The sequence below is a fragment of the Diadema antillarum genome, unplaced genomic scaffold, assembly GCF_040938485.1.
Source record: "Diadema antillarum isolate AM-2024a unplaced genomic scaffold, OU_Dant_1.0 scf00000062, whole genome shotgun sequence".
Classification (NCBI taxonomy): domain Eukaryota; kingdom Metazoa; phylum Echinodermata; class Echinoidea; order Diadematoida; family Diadematidae; genus Diadema; species Diadema antillarum.
This window is the reverse complement of record NW_027270951.1, coordinates 1,466,858-1,491,293: the sequence shown is the minus strand read 5'-3', so window position 1 is coordinate 1,491,293 and position 24,436 is coordinate 1,466,858. Positions and strand designations below refer to the sequence as shown.

Sequence of the window (24,436 nt, the reverse complement as noted above, 5' to 3'; positions counted from 1 at the left end):
GACGCACAAGACTCGAGCGTGAGGAACCATGTGAGTGCAAGACACTCTAAATTTAATTATCTCACATGCGATTCGACAGAAATAAATAGAGAAAAAAACACACGAGAGTCAAATCAACTTGTTGATTGCTGCGTTCATGTCGGCATGAACAAGACTTTAAAAAAAGTGGAGAAAATGGCGTAAAAGGGAAAGTGGGTGGCAATAGGAATTTGCTGGAATTCAGAATCGACGCGTGCCTTATCTAATAAAAGGTGTTTAATTGTTCACGCACATTTCATTCCTCACTGAAACTCCCAACTTCCGTTAACTGTTCCGTCGCATTCCAGGAGAATGCTGACAACCGGGGAGAAAGTGACTTCGTTGGACCTGGGTTCTGTTTTTGGTCTTGGTTTTGACGTCCTTACAATATGCTGCATATTTCTTTCTGAAATTCCTGAACCGAGAGTTGAACAAATTGACTCTCTTTATTCAACGCTGTATAGTAATAAAAATAATCATGATCGCTGTCCTACAACTTGTTCTTGTAAAACCATTATAATAGATTAGCAAGAAAACTACAGCGAGGAAGGAAAAAAAAAAGAAAGACAAATGAATACATAGACAGACAGATAGATAGATAGATAGATAAATAGATAGATAGATAGATAGATAGATAGATAGATAGATAGATAGATACAGAGAGAGAGAGAGGGGGAGGGAGTGGAGTGAGGGATGACATGTGCGGGATAATTACGGTAATGATTAATAATGAACATGATTAGGAACATATTTTGTGAAGCATTTACGAGAGGCAATTTCTGCTTTTTGTCCATTTTACGACAAGCGGGCAACAGACCACTTACCAAGGGAACCCAGAGCGGTCGTTGAGAAACATTACATGGAACGACAATTTGTAGTGAGGGAGAGAAAAGAAAAAAGATACAAAGGTAGATAGGCAGATAGGAAGATACATAGCTACCTAGCTATAGCTACGAATTGATAGGTAGATCGATAGACGGATAGATAGATAGATAGAGAGATTGATAGATGGATAAATAGTTGGATAGAGAGGTATATCGATAGATGATAGATGGAAAAAAAGATAGATAGATAGGATAGAAAAGATAGACAAATATATAGATTGATAGATAGGTATATAGATAGTTGATAGAAAGATGGATAGACATGGCGATAGATAATTTAGATAGATAGGTTAATAGGTAGATGGATAGATAGATGAATAGAGAGACATAGAAAGAGAGAGAAAGAGAGAGGGAGAGGACACTGAAGATACACTCCAACTATTTGGATTTATTGGAAACAATGAGTGTGGGCGTGGGTGTGTGTGTGTGGGTCTTTGTGTGTTTGTGCTTGTGTGTGTTTTTTTGCGTGTTTGTGTATTGTGAATACATGCATATAATTGTGTTTGTGAGAGATGGAGGAAGGATTGTAATCATGATATCATGCGACATAAATGATAGCCCCATAAGTGCCCCAGCTTGGAAGTGTTGACAGAAACCTCAAATATCTGCAAAATGCCGTAAACTCAAGTGGGAGCATCACAATGTTTGTCTCGGTTTGATTAAGGACCAAATTTGTTTCAGAATGTATCCATGAACCTGAATTTACCAGGGGGAAATCCTTGCCTTGGGCTGTGCAAACAGAAGAAGAGCTAGTTTATGGTCTTAAATGCGTTGCTGTGAAGTGCCGTGTAATGTAATTTGTGCAGTTTTATTTCCCGTGATAAATGGGTGGGGGGGGGGGGGGAGGGATGGGTAAGATATTAAACTATCACGGATAGTAACGAAGATGCCATATAATTGTGTGGTTTTTTCGTTCTTTCCTGAATATGAAATGATGACGTATTGCAAAGTGCTGTTCAGAAACACAAGATCTTTTCCAGCTTCATCCGTATAAAGTTGCATTACATCTGTACACTAGGTCACCATCGTGTTGTGCCGATTGTTTTTTTCCATTTTGTTTATCTAAGTTCCTTCGATATCAATTAATGACGTTACAGTTTAATAAAAGAACAAACCCCATCGATAAAATAACGACTCATGATTCATTCCGTACTAGAGCAATAAACCAAAATTATTCAATAGTAATGAATTGTAATCAGAGTTTATATCAAACTTCATTATGCAGAGCATATGGCGATTAAAACAAAGAGCTGTTCCACGTACTACCATGAACTGCACAACAAGAACAACAAGAAGAAGAAGAAGAACAACAACAAGAACAACAACAACAACAGCAGCAGCAGCAGCAACAACAACAACATCAATGATAACACCAACAACATTAACAACGGGTATCATAATATGATATTACATTTCTGGGACCGTCCTTACTTCAACGAAATATTTGCCTTTCCGTTGATTATGCCGAAGTTTTAAAGATTTAATACTGATAGTTACGCCATTCGAAGATTACCTCTGGTAAAGCACGAAAAGTCTAAAGTTTTTCCATGCACACGACGTAGAGTTGCTCAGAGAGATCTGAAACCAAAATCGAGTCACGGTTGACTTCCTTCATCCCTTGAGAACTATACACCTTTAGATACTGATGACGTTATCTATTATGAACCCTGTCCAGGACTAGCGGAAGGACATACTTCCACCCTTATTCACTTCCGAGGTCAAAGTCAATTTATCTCTCAGCAGCACTTAATTGTCGAAAAGTGCGTTCTAATTTTTTTCTTCGTCCAAGACACTCTACTAAATTGTCATAAGAATAGATTCTCCTTTAAGTCATTCTTGAACACCGTTAAATGGCTCTACCCTATGAAGCCACACAGAAGACAAGTTCAAAATTCACTAATTTTCTTTTTTTTTTCTCCGACAAATTTCTCTTCCTGCCTGTTCTTGGTATGATATATTTTAAGAGTATATCATATTTTCGTGTCTTCTTCACCGGATACCTTCTGTCTCCCTGCCCTAATATTTCAGAAAAATGATAAATGTTTATAAAATTGTGTATACAAAACAGGCGGAGGATTAGCTGTTCAAGAAGAATATCACACAGAATTGCCAATTTGTCATACATGCACTTTCTAAGCTTCTAAAATTCATTTGTGTGTGTGTGTGTGTGTGTCTGAATTTATCAGAAATTGCATTGATTAATATTGCACTGAATTTAATGTTTTCATACAAGGAACATAATATCAAGATGAAATTTGCCTTGTAAGAGAAGAAGGGTGAGAGAGAGAGAGAGAGAGAGAGTGAGAAAGAGAAAAAGATAAAGAAAGGCAAATAGAAAGAAAGCAACCATAAAAAAACAGAAAAAACGAAAGAGAAATCGAGAGAAAAAGTGAAGGAGAGATAAGAAGATAGTGGAATTGAAAGCGAGGGCCATATACTCTGACATCGTTTCCTTGCCGTAATACGGGGTAGTCTGTAACTCATTATCTCTGTTGTAGTACGTCAACGGGAGGAAGGGGGGGGGGGGGATGGGACTTATGATATTCTTTATGACCGACTTTGTTCGATCCAGCATTTTTACGACTTATTTATTATTCATCGGCCACATTTCGTCAAATCTTCTGGCAGAGGAAGGAGAGCTATTATTTCTAGACACGAAGGCAAAATGTTGCCAGATGTGTTGCGTCATAAACGACAACTGCTCGGTACACAATGTCTGCATAGTGACAGCGGTTAACAACATAACTTTTTGCTGGGCATGTTGAACAACGTGGAACTTCGACAACATTTCGTCGTATGGGTGCACACGAGTATAGCACAGTCAACGAAAAGGAAGAATTGCTTCAAATGAAGACAGGTAGAACATTATGATCAAAAAAGATGTTCGAATGCAGATACTGCCCAGGACGGCATTTGTACAATTACGATTATGGGCCTTCTTAAACGATACTTACAGATAGTCGATAGTAGCAGATTTTAATATACGTGCATGCATACATACAAACATACATACATACATACATACATACATACATACATACATACATACATACATAATAAACTTATCTAAATACTCGTATAATGATGTCATTTTTATTTGTTGAATTATTGATTTATCATTTCCTTGTATCTATTCATTATACGTCCTTGCAACAGAAAGGGTTGTGCAGTGTTATACCAAACTTTTATGACTAATTGATTGGTTTCATCATCTGAAGCACAATTTGTATGTAATCACAGGCAATAACAATTCATCTTTTTTTTCATGCATGAAAGTAACCGCGTTGTGGAGAAAATCATACATGCTACATTAGACATACAGAGGACCTTCATCTCATGCGTAGCCTGGGTGGTTGGCATCCTTTTAAATAGATTAACGTGTAGATATGAATCAAGTAAACATTATGGTGATATTGCTGATGATGATGATGACTATGATGAACAGCATTATTAAGGCGCCATTTTGTTTGTAAAGAACATCTAAAATTCTTTTTGAAGTAAACATTTTAGCTTGAATTTTCGAGTATAAATGCGAGACTGTACAGACTGCCTCTTTTGGAGGAAAAAAAATGCTGGTCTTGTCTGCTAGACATATTTCCAAATAGTTTTATTATTGTGCAGCCGGAAAGCTGGGCCTATACCATTTCAGATGGATGATATACCATGGTAGCACACGTAGTCCATCTGTCATTTCCTGTAGGGAAAAGTAAATCAAGTTCATCCACAATGATATACCATGTGATCTATTAAACAAGGATGACCTCCCGCACACGCTGTCGTTCGGGGATAGCACGAGGTTTATGCTGTCATGATGTTCTTTTTGCAGTTGTTGTTCTTGTTTCTTTGACTTCTCCTGGCACGAGACGGGAATTAATGGATCCATTTGCCACGGTCCGTAAGATGCTTCGGGTCTGTACATCTTTGCGATTAAGGAGACGAGCGTAACAGGTGACACTATAGACAGAGATAACTCTCCGTGTATAAACATCATGCGTACACTAGCTTGACTTCATCCGTCTCTCAATTAATCATGTTTTTCTTTCTCCCTTTAGGGGAAATGTTTGGGGGGAGGGGCAGAAGGTATGAGTGAGAGACTGCAGCATGCCTGATAAAGAGATGATTGTTGAAAAAGGTTCGCCTAATGATTGATTGTTAGTAGAATTAGAGCCTATTACATCGTCACTTACCGTACCGGCACGCACAAATCACTGTACCCTGAAGAGAGCGTGACGTCAAGGTGAATACATGGGACTGGAAATGGAAGAGGAAGAAGAGAAGAGGAGGAGAAGAGAGGGTAATGAGACAGGCTGGGGAGGAGATGCGGGTGGGTCCTCCTTGGTGTTTATAAACTTCCACATTATGCACACACGTGCATCAAGATGACAGCGACATTACTCATATTAAAGACATAAGACTTAAGACATTACAAAATAAGACTTCGCACATAGATAACAAGGGATGAAGACCCAAAAGCAAGAATTGTAACTTGGAGCCATTTGATAGTGATTTTAAAGGCTACACTTGACCAGAAGAATGTATAAAATATAATGGAAGAGGCATGTTCTGTTTTACACCACTTGCCTGCGAGTAAGGATATTCTAACTAGAATCAAGAGAAGGAAATTATATTTGTGAGAAACTGCAGTGGCAAAATGCGTAAATACTGTATTTAAAAGAGGCAATACATTTGCTGTTGCTATTGTATTCCCAGAGTAGTCTACGAGAAGCTAGTGCGCATGCTCACTGCAGACGTCCGCCTATGAGGACACTCTCCCTATTCACCCTCAATCAAAGGTTTCGATCAGATGAGTCCATCGTAAGGCTTTTCACAGAAATTCACGCCCTCTGCACGCGTATCCTTCAGTTAACACAGTTATCACGTGATCGACGTACGCCACGCAACGCGGCGCCACGCCAGACACACGCCAGTCTGATCCAAACGCGCATGCTTTTATGGAAAGTAAGAGGTTAGGTGTCGCCAACAGAGAATACTACACAGAATTACACGATTCGCTGTTCGCTTCATAGTGTAATTCAGTTTCGGTGAGGAGAAGATTGGACAGATAACTTGGTAGAAAAGAGATGCAGAATTATGTTAGGGGTCAGGCAGGTGAGTCTTATTATTCTTCCTTTTTTAATTCTTTATTCAACTTCTCCTAGATATTAAAAGGTGAGGTTTCCCCAAAAGGAAAAATAATGAGAAATACTTCTTGGTTGTCTTAGGAAAATAGAACCATTTGTTTAATTTTTGACGAAATTTATACTCACAGTTTTGGTGAATTCAATGTTTTTGCCTTCTCTATATGGGAGCTCGACATGATCCAGGTTTTCCTAGTAGGAGAACGTTATGTGAAAAAAAAAAACCCGACACGGAAAAATGCAAGTCATCATTTTTTATTATTTGTGTGTGTGAGGGATAGATAGATAGATAGATAGATATATAGATAGATAGATAGATAGATAATGTGTGTGTGTGTGTGTGCGTGTGTGTGTGTGTGTGTGTGTGTGCCCGCAAGTATGCGTGCCTTGATCTGATGCTAAGTAATGTTGAGATAAGTTTCATTTTCCATGCCCTCCCGAAGAGCTAGATCGCGAGTAATTTTAATGCCCTCGAAAAGAAAATTATGTTTGCGTCCATTTGTCCATGTATGTTTGCGTTTGTTAATTTCCTTGTGTTATCTTATTGAAATCATCATGATATTACATGTATATTATAATATCATGATATGATATATTTTTCTAGGGTTTCCGTGAGGAATGTGCTGAAGGTTGGACATATCGAGAAAAAAAAAGAAATCTTTGGAAAAACTATCAGATTGTTCGCAAACTTAAACAAGCTATTTGCTGATCCTTCTGCATTATTTTGCTGAGTCCGTGTAGGCCTTTATAAACATTCATAGGGTACTTTTAAATGAGGTGCAATTCAACATCATTCTCGTTTAAGTTGGGTTTAATGGATAGATGAAAATTTGTATACAAACAAAATAATTCTTATATAATTGAACCCAAAATAAGAAAGTTAAAAATTTTCAGAGTTTCAGACATTTTTACATTGCAGTCATATTGTTCGGAACCATAACATTTATATTAGCAGAAGTGATACTCGTCTAACCTCGCATTCTGCACGTTCTCGGTATTCATTGTGTAAAACTACAAAATTCGATAACGTTCCAATTTCTCGTCTGATTTTGCTGAAACCTCTTTTATTATATTCGTCGGATTTCTACAGTCGATCCATCGTTGTATGGAATTGCACGGTAACTTTCGATAGCTCTTCATGTTGGTCACAGACAGCGAGGGCGAAGAGGTAGTATATACAATGCTCAACTTGCACTGTGGTCACTCAAGAAAATACAGGTCACGTGATGGGGAAGGGGTCAAAGAACTTCAGTTCACCCTTGCAATATGACTTCAGCTTTTTTTTTCTGTTTTTGCCCTTTTGGGCAGCAGCAAATAATTGGGGCAAAAAGCATAGTATGTGAGAGTTGATGGGCTCTAGTCGTCCCGGAATGAGGTCAATCTACGCAATTGACACCGGAAGGCGATGCCATAACAGGATAATGTGAGGTTATTGGCGAAGAATAATCACGTGGGCATCCTTGTAATGAGATTGAAGTCTTTAAAGGTTGAACCCTATCTGTGGCAAACATTCACCTTATTTCATAAGGAGGCGGATATGACATCCATACTCCGCCTCTAATTGCGAACGAACTATAGGCGGTGAAGAAAGAAGGCGTGTAGGCGTCAATGTGTCTTTTTTCATTTCGTTTGAACCAGCTGATTTGATTAAAAACCATATAACAGAATGAATGAGAGCATTTTGGCAAGTAATATGCTGCTACATCTGAATACGTACTTTGTTGTTTGGCTGTATCGGCCTCAAATCTATAGGCACTAAATTAGAATTAGAATGAAACATATCTGTTTGATATGATAATACGCTTTCAACTAGCAAAATTGTCAATGAAATTATTTTGTTCAGTTCTGTCCATCGAAAGGCACTGTGCAGTGAAATTCGTCTTAAAGGCAAGTCGAAGTGATGCTAATACACCAATGCATGATATTATTTTAACCTCGTTTTCTACGAAAGCATCTACTTCACTTCCCTTTACACTCAACTTTCTAAAAGAGTTGTAACGGCTCGGTAGATAAGAACAAAAACCATAAATTCTTATACTACTAGCGCAAAAGTCAATGTGCCCTCAGACAAGGCAGTTTATCCTCATTTCCAAGGCCATCATATGAGACTTCGAAGTCATCCACCTCACTGTTGCTTGCCTCAATTATTCTTTTTATTCATTTATTTATTAATTTTTCCACTTCCGTGGCCGCTAGGAAAATCAAAAATGAACATTTCAATTCGGAAAAAAAAAATGTTTCATCTGCTGTAAACCATTATCTCCGGATCAGTCAAATCACCATCACTACACGATGTGGTTCATAATTCTTGTTGTTGCTGTTGTTGTTTCCTATAAGTTTTGCGTTCAAGTGAACAGAGTTAGCGTGTCCTATGAACGTTCGACCGCAAGGAAATTACGTTTGCTAACACACGGGGGCTCAGTGTGTTGTACTGTTATCAAAACCTTTTGTTCTAACTTCTCCCTCTTTACCCTGGACACTGCTGGAGTAGCAGCATCATGATACATTTTTCTTCTGTTTTCAAACATTTTTTGTCGGATTTCGTGTCTCCCTCTGCAGTCGCTTTTATTCTATTCCCGAGAAGATTGCATCTTTTTTCTTTCCTTTTTAGCAGTATTCTCGAGATGGAAAAATCTCTCACACGAACCTTCCTCTAGGATATGTAGAATCTGCATACAATAAGAAGTCACGATGGAGTACTCTTGCTCAGAAGATTAGGTAAATTGGATCGAAGACATAAGCAACAATGGACAAAGTAAGAGAGGAAACTGTGATACTTTCGTTTCCACGCAGAGTGAGAGAGATATGGAGAAAAAGGGAAAGCAGGAGCGCCAAAACCCCGTAAGGATTCAACTATCTGGTGTCAATTATTCGATCGTGTCCTTTTTGTATCGATTGATACATTCTGTACATTTTTATAACCCCGAGTGCTGTGCACTTGTAACCAAGCGTGTCTTCTTCAACGGGGTTTTACTTTACTGAACTTCTGGTGAACTCTAACCCCTCCGTGCAACGGCCTATGGGAAGGCCCCAGAAAATATGAATGAAAGTGATTGGCCAGGACAACAGTGACGCTACATAAAGTGATGGGTTTGTTCTCCCGTGAGAGTGAAAAGTGTGTCTCCCCAGCGGTCATATTTCTTTCGTTTGCAGAAGCATTCCCTGTCTCTCCTCGTTGTTGTTCTTTTCTGTTTTGCTTTATTCAAGTTTGTTTTTCTTTATTGGTGTTTTGATTGTTTTTCTCTTAATGCATGTTTTTGTTTTTATATCACAGTTTACGATTACGAGCTCGAAGTTTTGCACTCATCCTCGTATGAGTGATGATACTATTACAGATTTCTGTGCGTGTCAGAGAGTGGTAAGGGGTGTTTGTTACTGTTTGTGTTTGAATATGATGATCCGCTCTGCGAAAATGGTATTATACGTATAACTTTATTTGCGTGTCATCCTCAAAAGTTGAACTGGTTAAGAGTTGTGAAAGATACCTCCAAAGAGAGTATTTTTTTAGATGGCTTGAAAAGCCCCCTTTACCTGTTTGACAAATAGTGAATAATGATGACACAATGTCTGAGCAATAGGATGAAGATGAATCAACTGAGTGTTGTGTATAAGGGATACAATAGTTCATTCGTAGGGCATGTATTGTATACAATTATATTCCAGATAATAATTGTTACATATTCAAAATAGAGCTTTCTCACACTTTCTTTCCCCATCCTCTAGGTCTGTCCGTCTGTCTTTTCTTTCTGTCTGTCTATCTTTCTTTCTGTCTGTCTGTCTATCTTCCCCTTACACACTCTCAATAATATGTCGACTTTGGCGTGTATATGCTTTCTACAAAAACTTCAAATTCTTTGCACGTGTTTGATAATACTGATTAATATGATAGATGTAGTTTATTGACAATAAAATGACACATATATAGGTTATACAGACTAAAAAAAAAACAGAGAGAGAGAGAGAGAGAGAGAGAGAGTACCACTGTTAGAATACAAATCCGATCGTGCTGGTGTTGTGAGGAATGTGGATCTCATTCTGTTCTACAATGTACACATCTTCTGTAGATAATACATCATCAGGGGAAAGTATCATCGGGGCTCATTTTTGCGTATGCAAGCTAAACTATATCGCAGTTTTAATTGCCAATATGCCAATGCCAACTGTAATACATGGGAAGAGAAAATTATGTAAGAGTTCTGTTTCAACTGTCTTATATGCATATATATATATATATATATATATATATATATATATATATATATATGGTAAGACTTCAATATCCTACGCGTACATACAATGCATTGCCTGAGAATAGAATACGTGTTGTACACCATTGACTTTCTCAAAGGGGCTATTTTTTTTTTCCCGGAGAAAACAGCAGGTGCGCTGCGGGAAAATATTGTCCGGAGGGACAAACATATCCACCAAGGGGATTGTCAAGTGCTGAATCATTTTATTTCATCTTTATTTTGTTACATTACTTTGCCACATTAGTCATGTCGTCAGGTAGTGATTGCATTATGACCAATTACCGACCCGTTTTTTGTTGGCCATCAAATATAAGATATTTCTATACGCTAAATTGTTGTTTAAAATGGTAACTTCTTTTTTTTTCTCTCTCTCTCTCTTTAGACGATTTAACGTCTTTCGCTAGGTACGTGAAATTTTGTTCATGGAAATTAAACCATATGTGCACCGACTTTCACTTGATCATGATGCAGTTCGGCTCAAAATGTGGTATTGAAATCTTTACCAGTCACCCATAAATCAATGTAGAAGTGATTAATCATGTCTATAGTGAGTCTCACGTAGTGTTGTGCGTAACCTCCCGGGCGAGGTATTAAACAGTGCTCCGTTAATAGCCAGTACGTGCAATGGCTTTTTCACATTGTTATCAAGGCCATTGATTTTCGGTCGCTAATACCCATTGACTTATCCATTGCAATGTGTCAGCATCTGCTAACCCTACCATTCTCAAAAGGCACTACCAGTGTACGCCATAACACCAGGAGTGGTCCGTAGAGGGTTAGAGAGCTAAAGTAACGACCGCCGGTTCGATACTCAAAGGGGCAGACATATTATACCCCGGCGATCGTAATCACTGCTCTTATCGCTTACACACGAAATCAAACTTGCCGTCGCACAGTCTGCTTCCTATGGTCGGTGATTTGCCGGAAAGGTACGGACAGATTGCTCTCTAATTGGCTGTCCAGGTAGCTATTCATTCACGCATCAGCACTGAATAAGACTGCAGCTTACCCTATACAAAAATGCGGGCTAGTGATAAGCGATTTACTGTTCAAGACGTCAGGACTTCTATTGAAAATAAGTTCTCTGTCGAGTGAGTGGAACAACTTTTCAGAGACACTTCAACACAAGCTGGATTAAATTCGGCAGGTATCACGCTAAACAGTAGTTTAAAAAATGACTGCTGTAACTCTGAATAATAAAACTGAATCAAGTAAAATGACAGGCACATACCATAGAATTACGATGCATTGCTGTATTTGTTGTTGGCCCCTTTCATTGCATTGAATTGTTCGGGAATCTTAAAAAATAATTTTATAGCCCTACATGTCATTTTTAAATGCAGGCATCAGTCAATACGTGACGTGATGGGTATCACAAACTTATCATATCATTCCCTAAATTTGCTAAATACCAAATTTAAAGCATATTTACATTGAAGCTTCACTGCAAATATATGCTCAGATAAAACCAAGGAAAGAACATTCACTGTGAAAAAAAAAAATCATGAAAAATAATCTAGAAAAGTCGTCATGTCATATGACTTCCACTTGACTTGATGTAGAGTGTATGTAATTGAGTATTGTCTAGAAAAAAAATGTGTCGGAATAATCAATATTAATGATGTTTTCAAGGGCAAGGGGATTTACTCTATCGACAGATCTTATGTTATAGTACGCAAACAGAGTGAATGTTTGCCACATTTCTCCATAGGGCATTGGTATCGGTCACACATGTGTATCAAATATGCACTCCACATGAGTGATAGTGGAAGCTGCTATTTACAAGTCCGTTTTGACTTTCTAAGAAAGAAATGGATTTTCATTTTTCATTTTGATTTTCCCTAATCGTTTTGAATTTTTCCTTAGTTGCAAAGATCCAGCAATGGTGAAATTGTTAGTTGCCAAATCGAATTATCATCGTATCTTTTATGTATTAACTGAGGGAAGATGACTTGTGAATTGTGCATGATGACGTCATTGTCTCATCTTATTTGCATACCAGAAAGCTTTCGTAACCGAGGAAGGTGGAACACTTCACTGTGCAGCCGTCAAACATGCATGGCGCAAACGTGATTAATACTTCAACGCTTTGATAAACCGGGGAAAATCCCATAGATTCCGTAGTGGTTTTTTTCTCAAATTGTCATTATGTACTTAAGCTCAGTCTACAATTCGAGCATACTGTTTATTTGTTTTTCCTTTGACTAAAACTTAATTTTAAGCGTTCAAACATCAGTCTCAATTAGAATTAGATATTGTGAAAGTCAGTCGCAAAATCAAGTATTACTTTGCAGTGAGAGTTAATGTGTTCTGGCCTTGACGCTCATTCTTCGTGCTCTGTCACCAAATACGCGGCAAACGAACCGGCGGATGGCTGTTCGTTGCGATCGGCTGCAGCTGCTTAATCGATTCCGGGCGTTCGGGAGCGAAAGGAAACGGAACACCGGTAAACAGGGGGAGAGAAAACCTTGTATCCTATATCAAATTATCTCATTCATGTCACGCACCGTTGGTAAATGGCTGGGAAAATACGGCATTTCACCGACGAATAAACTTCCTGTATATTTGAGCTCCACCGTGATAGCGCGCAAGAGTGCATGCGTGGCGTATAATGTTGGCGACGATGAGTGTTTTCGCTGTCGCGAATATCAGAGTCAACATACAATCATGTTTGCCTTCAAATACGTCCCGACGCGGGAAAAAAAAGTAAACTGCCTTCTTCGCTTTCCCTTTGCATGTAAAGGTCACAAAGTATATTGTTATTATGTCGTGGTTTTGTGATTCTAGTCTCAATTTACCCGGCTGTAATCCGACTATTCAGCAGTAGCAGAAAGGGGCAGGAGACAGGAAAATTACATTATACGGCGAAGAAACGTTTAGCGAGAACTGGATCAATGGGCCTGAATGTTAGAAGGCAAATAAGCCGCACCTTCCCATAACCGTGACCTTCATAATGATAAACATTTTCCAACAGAAGATTAAGAACTTGACAACCTGGGGGTGGAGAGCTCTATATAATTATTGTGTCAGGTATTTGTATCTGTTTTTCTTTTCTAGGAGACGGTATCACTGCAGTATGAAATGTGTTAACGAAGAAAAGTTTGTTGTTATAGTTATTGTTTTAGGGGCAGTGCTGTGCAAACAATCCTCTCAACCTCGACAAAGAATGTATCACTCATATCCCGGCCTTGAAAATGTCACAAGATACCAGTCTCAGTATTTCCTTCGACCAAGACCTTGTAAGCCATGCGCGCGTTGAACATTGCATCGCTGAACAAGCGGAAAGACAAAGACTTTTGTTCATGTCTATATTTGCTTCCTTCTTTCTCTCGCCAAAGCTTAGCTCTAAAATGAACAAAAAGTGTGTAGTTCGTAGCCATATTGCGAAAAACATATCAAGATCATCATGTCTCTGTCTAATATGATTATGGATGATGTGAAATGATATTGCCCGAAGTTTCCACCAAACTATTACATAAAATTGGTTTATATATATATATATATATATATATATATATATACATATAAAGAAACAAACTGGTAATGCATGTTTTGGCCGATAAAGCACGAGTTTATTCGACTCAAATTTTCGGCGTCCTACGTCTTCTTCAGGAGTCTTGACAATATGAATATATTGAACATATATATATATATATATATATATATATATATATATATATATATGTATATACATATATATTTCCCCTGTATACCTAAGTACCTAATTCTAGGTTCATCATCTGATCAGATGCATTGTTACTCCAAACACCCAGAGTAAAACATGCATGGGGCGATCGTGCTTTCTCCGTAATAGGCCTATGGGACCAAAATTGTGGATTCAGTTACCTATTCAGTTAAGGCAGCTGTCATCTACAGAGACGTTCAAATCCAAACTTAAAACGTTTCTGTTCCTCTCACACTGAGGACTGTAATTGCTGTCATTAATGTTTGGAACACTATTGTATCTTTTATTTGGTATATGTCGTATTCTTTATTTAGTGTATATCTGGTTTTTTTTTGCCATGTTTTTCTTTATTGACATGTTTGAACATGTATATGCATATCTATATTTATTCCCTTATATTTGTATTTGCTTATTTGATGTATTATATATGTGTGCTTATTCGTTAAATCTTCCTTTGTTCTGTGAGGAGAATTGTTTGCATTTCAACCGTCACATATTGAAAAAAAAAGAGTAAATGGGGCGTTTTTGGTTACTTATAGACTATTACGGAAAGACGTAGATGACCTAAAAGTATATGACAGAAAAAAATGATACTGATAGCTGTTATTATTAAAGTCATGGGTCATCTTGATGTCAAATTGCTTCGATCGTTAGTAAGTAATTATCCTTTCATGCTTTTCCACATCTCGCTAAGAATATCTAAGGAATTTTGATATACTAATTTGACTCTTCTCCTTAATGATAGCTTTTTGGAAATAAATAAATAAGTAAGTAAATAAATAAATAGATAAATAAATATATATAAATTATATATATATATATATATATATATATATATAATATATATATATATATATATATATATATATATATATATATATATCAATTATCAAGATGGACACGCTCAGAATGCACTTGAAAAAAATTTGCTAAGTCTATAAACATGAAAAGAAGACACACACATAATGCTGATAAATACAGGAACGAAAGAAGTCGTCAAATTTTAATATTTTTTTTATGTTTGAAGTTCGTCAATAACGGTTAGAAGAGGAAAAGACATTGGAAACTTGACCTCAAGACCATTAAAAGATAGTAAAGTTGCAGGAAGCTGTAAAATGGAACTTTAAAAATTCTGTCATCCTCACAATCATTTAATTGAAATTTAATGAAATATATGGCACTCTGCCTTTCAGACATGATTTGTTCCTGTCTCTAATTCCGCGAGGTAGAGAAAGATAGAAAAAAATACAAGGGGGAAGTAATAGCGAACATTTCTTTTACCATCATTAGATTGTTGTGTTCCTCCCACACCTCATGTGGTGATTGACCATGAAACTATACTCGGCCACTAATAGCACTTTCTGCAGTATACGGTTAGCATATTTTGCGGACCGTCCACCTGTCACGTGATGGTCCTTTGCGGGTGCACGTGGCATTACTCCGCACTTTAACCTACTTTCTACTCGAAAACCTCCAATTCATGCGCGTGGCCCGATTCCTCCCTTGACCTTTCATGTCCTCCTGAATTGGCGATAACTTTTCTGCTCAGTAGGAAGGACATTTATGCCTCATCCTTGCACAAACTGGGACAGTTTGTGCAAGACAATCTTTTTTTCTTCAGCAGTTTTACCTGCGCTGTAAGTAATGTTCAAAATAATAGACCTTTTATTGACTGACCTTTCCAAATATACTATGTTGATTTATGCTTGACCAGACACGGGAAAGAAGTCATCAATGATATTATTCAATTACGATTTGACGAGGTTCACTCAGGTGACTGAACCCACGCTTAGCATTTTCCATAGTCTTCGACATAAGTTCTGTTGAGATAGAACGTCCACGAGCTGAAATCATAACATCCAGGAGAATTCTATTTTCGAAAGGACGATAATCATAACAATATGGTAAATGCGGGTTTCGCGTGGAAAAATGTCAATGTGTTGTTTGTGGCAGTTTTTCCTGCGGTTCTCTTTTTTCCCTCGGTTTTTTTTTCCATTATTATCATTCGAGCTATTAATCGCCGCTACTCGAGTCTTTCCCCAACAATTTCCGTTTGAGAGTCTCTGAATCAAAGCCTATGTGTGTCGGACGGTTATTCGTCAATCGACACGAATTATAATCCCCCGCCTTTGGGCCGAGGCCTGATAAAAGCTTATCGAGCGACACATACAAAAAATGTATCATTGAACTATAGAGGGCGCAAGACGTAATAAGATGATTTCTTATCGAGGAAGTGGAATAATCACCGGCCAGAGGCCAATTCTGCATCATTTATGCTCAACTTCTTTTCTCTCTCTCTCTCTTCACTTCAATGATGTTATATCGTTGAGAGGTGATGAATGGAAAACTAAAAGAGAAATGTTACCATTATCAACAACGTGTTAGTTTGTACATTTGTGCATTATTAGATAGAGAAATGCACTTTATGAAAATAATGCCTACTTTATCAAAGAGAGAAATGCACTTTATGCCTACTATATTTTTTTTAAACGGATTGATCGATGCCGGACTCTTGTCGTAAACACAGCTTTAAGCCAAGACTGATCACATTGTATTGGTGATGGCGTCACTGATAATGCTACGTCAGGTCGCCATTGGCTTAACACGTTTCGTCAACAAGCCTGGATTTGAACCGTACGGCAGTGACACCACCAGTCGTGTTAGACTTTCTATGATTATTACTTTGACGCCACCATATTTTACTAGCGTTCACGTCAGCGGCCGCTTCACAGGCAGCTGCATCATGCAGATGATGTTCGAATATAGAAACCTTGCCCTTAGTCACGATTATTTCTTTGCTAATGGCGAAACACGTTCAACGCCCAAATTTCACGGACAGATCGGTAATTACGGAAGGAAGTCGAACGGAGAGTTGAGGGGAATTTCTGCGACTTTTCAGAGACCAGGGGGCGACTCTCGATTTTTGCCTTTAATCAGACCACGCAGGGGAGGGGCGCGAACGGGGGAGGTGACGGGATCGTCAATGACTAATTTGTGTTCCTTTCCCCGAGAGAGGAAATTGCACGCGTGACGACTTGAGAATTGAGCCTGTAAGCAATATGAACGGAGGGAGCGGGTGGGAGAGGGGGTGGGGACAGTTATAAGTTTTTGGTAATAAACGACAATTTAACCACAACGCGTTCACTGTTTCATTTGGTTGGCTTTATTTCTCCATTGCTGTAGATTCTTTTTTTTTCCGACAAGCACATGAAAAGCAATGTTAAACATAGTCGTTTTATATTGCTGTTTATACATTATTTTCGCACATTATCCTCCAAACAGTCTGTGATTTAGAAATACATTTACATCCTATAAAAGGTAAATTATTGTATAAATATCAGACGGTCTGATGTATCGGTAGCGCTTATCGATGTATGTATATAGGCCTACTATCGCAATTTGTTCCGTTGTTTTGTCAGTACCAATGGTTACGACATTGTAATATGGCATATTACTCGTATACCTGGGAGGCTCGAGAATCTCCGGAGTCCAGTACGTAACAAATGGTAATACGAAAACCTACAGAAGTAATACAATGAGTGTTTGATGTGTTTTAGTAACCATTCTCTCTCTCAGTCACACACACACACACACACACACACACACACATGCTCTCCATTTCTCTTTATTTCCTGTTCTTCTTCCCCCATTATCATTGGTTTCTTGTTCCTCGTTTTAGTGTATTACGAACTCCATCCTATTGGGCAGACGGAAGACACTCAAGCTATAATACTCCCGTATTTTGATGAGTTGTAACAGATGCTCATAAACACATTCCAGACCAAATCCTAATCATGACTTTGACTTCAGTGGTCTCACACGTTTCCCAACACTTCAAATCTTCCCTGTCCCAACATTATTCCCCCGCTCAGTCTCTGCATAAACCATCCATCCTTACCCCCGGATGCCACGGCCCTTGAGTACAGGAGAAAGAGACCACGTTGTCTCAAGTGGAGTTAGTAATATGCCTGTTATCATCTGTAGATATGAATACCGTCACATGTGTACTAAACATTTGACTTGTTCTAGACCAATGCCTGTAAATTTGTTTTATACCCTGTGGTCAAAATCCAACGCTAATTGCCGCTGCGACAAGTTTGGACACATAACCGCAAACCACACGCAACGGTATGTGGTCGTTCTCTCCCTCTCTCCCTCCGCCTCCCTCCGCCTCCCCCCTCTCTCTCTCCTCTCACATTCTTTACCTCTTCCTCCTTGTATCTCTCATCTATATTGTTTCCAATACCCCTTTCAACACGCATCCATTTGCAATTCCTTCCTCTTTTCTGCAATCACATCTGCCCTTTCCTATTGTTTCGCTTTCTCGTTCTTCTTTTTTCCTTCATTATAATCGTCATCGTCATCATCATCTCCTCTTCTCTACCTTCACTACGTTTTCTGTTCATTGTTCATTCTTTTCTGTATTCTAAGGTATTTGTAATCATCTGCCCTCCGTTTGCCCCTGTTCATGATCATCGTTACCGTAGTTTGGTATTTTTACCTACACTTTGATCTCTATTTCAGATCACACTGATCAAATCACCAGTCATAATCTCTTGAGCAACAGCAATGGTATCATTGTTCACTTCGTAGTATGACTGAAGTTTGCCTTCCCGGGTATCTGAGAATGTTAGGTATAGGTTTGATATCAATCCAAAATAGATGCTGCTCAGGGCCGCAGTCTTAAGGCAAACCAACCAACCAACCAACAGACAAACAAACAAATAAACAAACAAACAATCAATGAAACAACCAACAAACAAACTAACCAACATGCAAACGAAACAATCAACCAACCAACCACACCAACCAACCAACCAACCAACCAACCAACCAACCAAAAAACAACAAACGAACAAGCAAAGCAATCAATCAATCAATCAATCAATCAATCAATCAATCAACCAACCAACCAACCAACTAACCAACCAACCAACCAACCAGCAAACACACACATCAATCAACCAATCAACAAATAAGCAAAGCAATCCATCAACCAACCAATTAATAATTAATTCATTAGACAAATTTGTATAGCGCAGCTACTATGTAAATATACTCTCCTGCGCTGTGATGTAACAGAGCTCCTAATATTGTCGCTGATTAGACACACGAAAAATAGATAACAAATTAATCAAAGGCACCAACCAATAAACCAACCAATCAATCAACCAACCAACCAACCAACCAACCAACCAACCAACCAACCAACCAATCACCCAACCAACCAACCAACCAAGAAAGAAACGAACAAACGGATAAACGAAAAAATAGATAAACAAAGAAACAATCATATGCGAGCGTCCCAAGATCAATGACCTTTGTTTCATGTGTCAACAAACTTCTATGTCATTAGACGAAGATTATCTTCCAAGGCCAACGACTTTGAACTTTACCGACAGATAACAAGCAGTCCTTACACCGATCGAACTTGACCTTACTTTGTACTTGATTGTACATGGGTTCCAAGGGCGTATAAAGCACGTGGTGGTTTGCTATGGTTTATCATTTGCTGTTTATAACTCTCTCTTTCTCTCCCTCTCTTTCTCCTTCTTTCCTCCACATCTTACCTTTGCTCTTCTTTACTTCCTTTCCTTTCTCTTTTCCCCTTTACAGTCTGTACTGCTAGTTCCATTCAACGAATTGCTTCATCTTTCTATGCTAGCCTATACTTTCTTTCACTTAACATTCACACTCTCCACATCAGAGTGATTTCATTAATTCTTTTTTTTTTTGGGGGGGGGGGAGGCTTACTTGTACCTTTTGACAGAATGTTAATGATAATAGTGTTTTAACGCATTTTCACACTTAATAAACATTTCCGCAAGCATTCGATCACATATTTCCAAGATTATATTTCACAAAGGGTGGTATTCTGAAAATCTTCCTACGTTTTTTTTTTCTAGATATTTTCTTATGTCAAGAGAATATATTAGTTTGAATCAACAAAGTAGATACTATACCTGCACTGACATGACTGTCTGCCAAGTTATCTCACCACTCTTGTTCTACCTTCCACCTCCCAGCTCCCCCCCCCCCTGCCCCTCCCTCGCACTTACTGGTATTCACCTTTCCAGACAACAACACCACGGCAACAGACTATGTCTAGAATTTCCGCCGCCTTACGAGCGCGCTGTTGGAGAAGGAGGTCCGCCGACACTCTGCCCGAAAAATGGGTAACGAGATAAAGAATCCAGCATTAACCCCCCTGCGAGAGCCTAGCGCCCCCACAGCGCCCTGCCGCCGTGACACACTTTGCTCGGCGCAGGCTTGGAACACCGCAAGCAGAATGTTTGTTATTGTTTGTTTAAAGAGTGAGAAGCTATAGGGAATACGTTCCCACACTGTCGTTTTCCTAAGTGGACTGGGATATGAAATACTACGTGATACATTATTAAAAACGAATAGCTGAAACACATTATAAAACCACCTTACAAAGTGAAACAAAGGGCAGAACTAAGCTCGCGTTGTGCTTATACTCAAAAGTAGGAAGCACAGCAAAGCAGACTGCACCTTTTAAAAAATGTTTCTCCTTAAAGATATATTTTCCAACAATGACTGTTTCTTACGCATTCTATTTCGTTGCACGTCTGTTCTGATAAAACACACAAACATATAAATTTTTTCTCTGCTGCTGATTGACAAATTGCCCTACATCGACGTAAGTAAGTTGCAATGAAAACATCTCGATGGAAGAATTTCATGAACTTGAATATTTTTCCTTTTTTGTATTAAATGCCCATTAATACAAATCAAAACAAAAGAACATTTTCTTCAATAAACTTTGTTAAAGTTTGGTTTTCTAGGTTTTTTTTTTCTTGCTTTCTCTTGCATTTTTCCGTTGTATTAAAACAAAATCATTCACTAAGAAGACTAAAAGTGCAAAAATCAAAGTAGAACTCAGTAACGAAATATCTCATAAATGTCATTGCAGAATTTTCGTGATTAAACAGTCGAGTATTTGCAGGCGGCTGGAAAGAAACAGAAACATGATCGGCGTATTTTTTAGACGAATTGATCTACTTTTCTTCCAAAATTGGCTTTGATTTGTTATAAGTCTACCAGATATGGTTTATCTTAACATTTATGATAGTCACAGGAAATGTTACCAACAAATGATTTATTACGGTTAAGAATGGTAAATCAAAGGCCGACGCAGTAATGTGTCGTAGATTCGTACAGGACATGCGTTGCATTCACGGCAAGCTCAAGTGCCCTGCATGCACAGAGCAGGTAGAGTTTTCCTGACGTGAAGTATAACCAACTATGAGAATACGTCAGTGCACCTTATCTTGGGGTCTAGGGCAATTACCCCCTGGGCAATTACCCCGGACCCTTCCCCTGGCCCTAATCCTAATCCTAATCCTAATCCTGAACCTAATCCTAACCCTAATCCAAACTCCTAACACCAAACCTAATCCTAACCCTAATCATAACTCTAACCTTACCACTAACCAGTATTTGGCCGAGGGGTAATTGCCCTCTGGGGGTAATTGCCCGGATACGCTTTTGCTGAATTTCACCCCGCGGTCTCTAGAGAAAACATGATATATGTATTGTTATTCTGTTAAACACCTTCCTGATCCATTATTTCATTACTCATTGGTCATTTTAAACAAATCAGCAATTCATGGAGAGGATGAAATAAATGAAGGAATAATGAGAACGGATTATTCTCAAAGTCATTGACTTCTGGCATTTCGACCTATCTCATTTAGAATATACAAGAAGAGAGAGGGAGAGAGAGAGAGAGAGAAGGGGAGGGGGGAGGAGCGAGCACGAACAATGAATACTACGAGAAAATATATGAGGCTGCTATCATTGCCTATACAACTTCACTGCTTTCTTTTTAATTCTATTCTTGATTTCTTGATAATCAGGTTCAGTTTGCAAAACGATGGTTCGTTTGTCTTCAGTGTTTCATTTTGTCTGTTCCATCATCTGCGTAGAGCTGATCGTTGAGTCTGGAAGGCAGACCTTACAGGAAACGAAAGCAAAGCTATTGCAACTATTTCATTTCATTATCTTTCATTTCCAACGGACAGAAATATATACCAAATTCAATATTACCAAATTCATGTTTTCTCTTCTTACATTCACCCAGATTTGGTCGTCAATCCACAGTGGGTCAAAATGGAAAATAGCAGCCTGAACAGTGAAAACTTCTACCCTGACTCTGCGTCCTTCAATGGCACTTTCCACGAGGATCCTTACCAAGTCTCTCCTCTTAGAGAGATCCTCATCACTATTTACAGCGTCATCTTCGCTCTAAGCTTCTTCGGCAACATCCTCGTCGTCTACGTGATCGCCCGAAACAAGAGCATGCACACGGTGACGAATTTTTTCCTGGCCAATCTCGCCCTGGCCGACCTCCTCGTGGCCGTTTTCTGCGTTATCCCCCAACTCCTGTGGTACGTGCTGGAAAACTGGCCGCTTGGGGACGCTATGTGCAGACTCCACAAATACATATTAAGCGCAGCCACGACGGCGTCGATACTCCTACTGACTGTGATCTCGGTCGAGCGGTACATCGCCATCCTGCACCCGCTGGAGACGCGACGCGTCCTCACCACCAGACGCCTGACAGTCACCGTCATGCTTGTCTGGCTCCTCAGCGCAGTGGTCAACATCCCGTTGCTGCTGTTCTACAAGGCCACTCCCTATGGGGGAATGGTGTACTGTATGACTGATCCCGACCTGACGCTGCGTACAGGTCGAATCCATGGTCTCACGTTCTTCGTGTTCTTTTACGCGCTTCCTCTCCTGATCATGTCGGTTCTGTACGGGATCATCTCGCGGAAACTGTGGACGACGAGCACCGGTAAGCGCGTCTTTACCAGCGGTGACGGCGGTGGCTTCCAGCGCGGAACAGGATCTCGATTCACCAGCCGCATCACGGGGAGGTTCTCTCGTGCGAAGACGAATTCAACGTCGACTGCCAACACAAACCACACCTCCGCCAATATCTACCGTCCGGACAATGAGAGAGAGGGGACAGTGATCTTAGAAATGAACAACGTTGGCAAAACCAAGGATGGCGTGGTCAAGTCAAAATTGGAGGAAGTAACGAAAGAGAGCGAGCCGCCTAAGAACCAAAAGATTGGACCATTCTTTGTGCATGAGCCCACGTCGGAAGAAGACCCACCCGTGAACCCTGACCCTGATGTGAAGTTGCCTCTAATGAACGAAGGCAACAACAACGCAAACGGGCCAAAGGTTGACACAAAAGCCGTTGCTGTTGTTTCCTCGTCAAGCCCTAAGGAGAGTAAGCAACGGGACCACAAGCTGTCTCGTAACCAATCAAGTGCATCTGTCGTGAAAGGAGGCTCCAGCAAGCGTGGCAATGACGAAATCACGAGTGGGCGAGCTAGAGGAAAAGGACGTGACAATGTGATGGCCGCACGAAAGAAGGTCATCCGTCTCCTCGTCTTTATCGTGGCCTCTTTTGCTCTCTGCCTTTTTCCTGCACAGCTTCAAGTCGTCTTGCACTCCTTCGGGTTCGATGAAATCTTAACTAGCCACGGTGGCATATTCTTTCTGCCATTTTCGCATGCACTGTACTTTGTAAACAGCGCCCTCAACCCTTTCCTGTACGCGTTCTTCTCCGACAATTTCCGCGCCAAATTCAAGCAGACCCTAAAGCCGAGAGGCCACAGTCACCGAATGAGCTCCTCCTCCAAGCCCGGTCTTCAGCGACTTCATAGCATGACGTCATACGCTCAAACGGAAGTCGTGTACGTTTCTTCATGAGCGTTTCATTTTCGTTGACTGATTCGGAGAGGAACTGTGTTTACTTACTCGTCAATGACTTACGAAAATGAGGACTGGAAAAAAAAACTCTAGTTTTTTGTACGGGTAGTTTCCTACCAGTTGAGGAAAGGACTGATTTGTTTGTTTGTTTGTTTGTTTTTTTTTTGTAATGACTCTTTGTAATCGACGAACGTTCAAAAGGCCAATCGCCTTTCTTGTCCAGATAAAGTACTTTACATTCGAGAGACAGCTTGAAGGCTTTTATGTGCATTATAATCTATGGGTTGGAGTTGGAAATTATTACACGGTATTTACGTAGCATCAATAAGGTCTTCAAATAGAAATTGACGCATGTAGAAGTAGCTAGATTTTTTTTTTTGGAACGTTCTTGAAGAGCATGTGCCAATGAGTGACATACACTAACATTGAAGAAGCTTCAAGTTTATCCCAGCTGTCAAACATTTTTGTTATTGTTGTTGAAAAGTCAGATGATTCGTTTCGCAGTTGTAGATGAGAAAGCGCAGCAGGTTGACCTGAGACTTCCATAGACGTGAGCCTATGCAGTTTTTTTTTTCTTTATGCCGTTGGCCTCAACGTTGAAACCTTAATGGATATGCCTTTTGCAGAAAATCTTTAACCACATGATATCGCGAGATAAAAAAGGCTATTAAGAGCTACTATAGTGATGAATCATCCAAAGACCATGGCTTT

At 39.4% G+C, this 24,436-nt stretch overlaps 1 protein-coding gene across 1 annotated transcript in view; it reads left to right on the top strand.

Moving 5' to 3' along the window:
- Window positions 1-23,725, top strand: part of LOC139716178 (uncharacterized) — a 33,236-nt gene extending 9,511 nt beyond the window's left edge. Inside the window, exon 2 of the mRNA XM_071627738.1 lies at window positions 22,080-23,725. Coding sequence (XP_071483839.1) covers window positions 22,080-23,725 — 1,646 coding nt within the window. The remainder of the gene's footprint in view (window positions 1-22,079) is intronic.
- The last annotated feature ends 711 nt before the right edge of the window (window positions 23,726-24,436 follow it).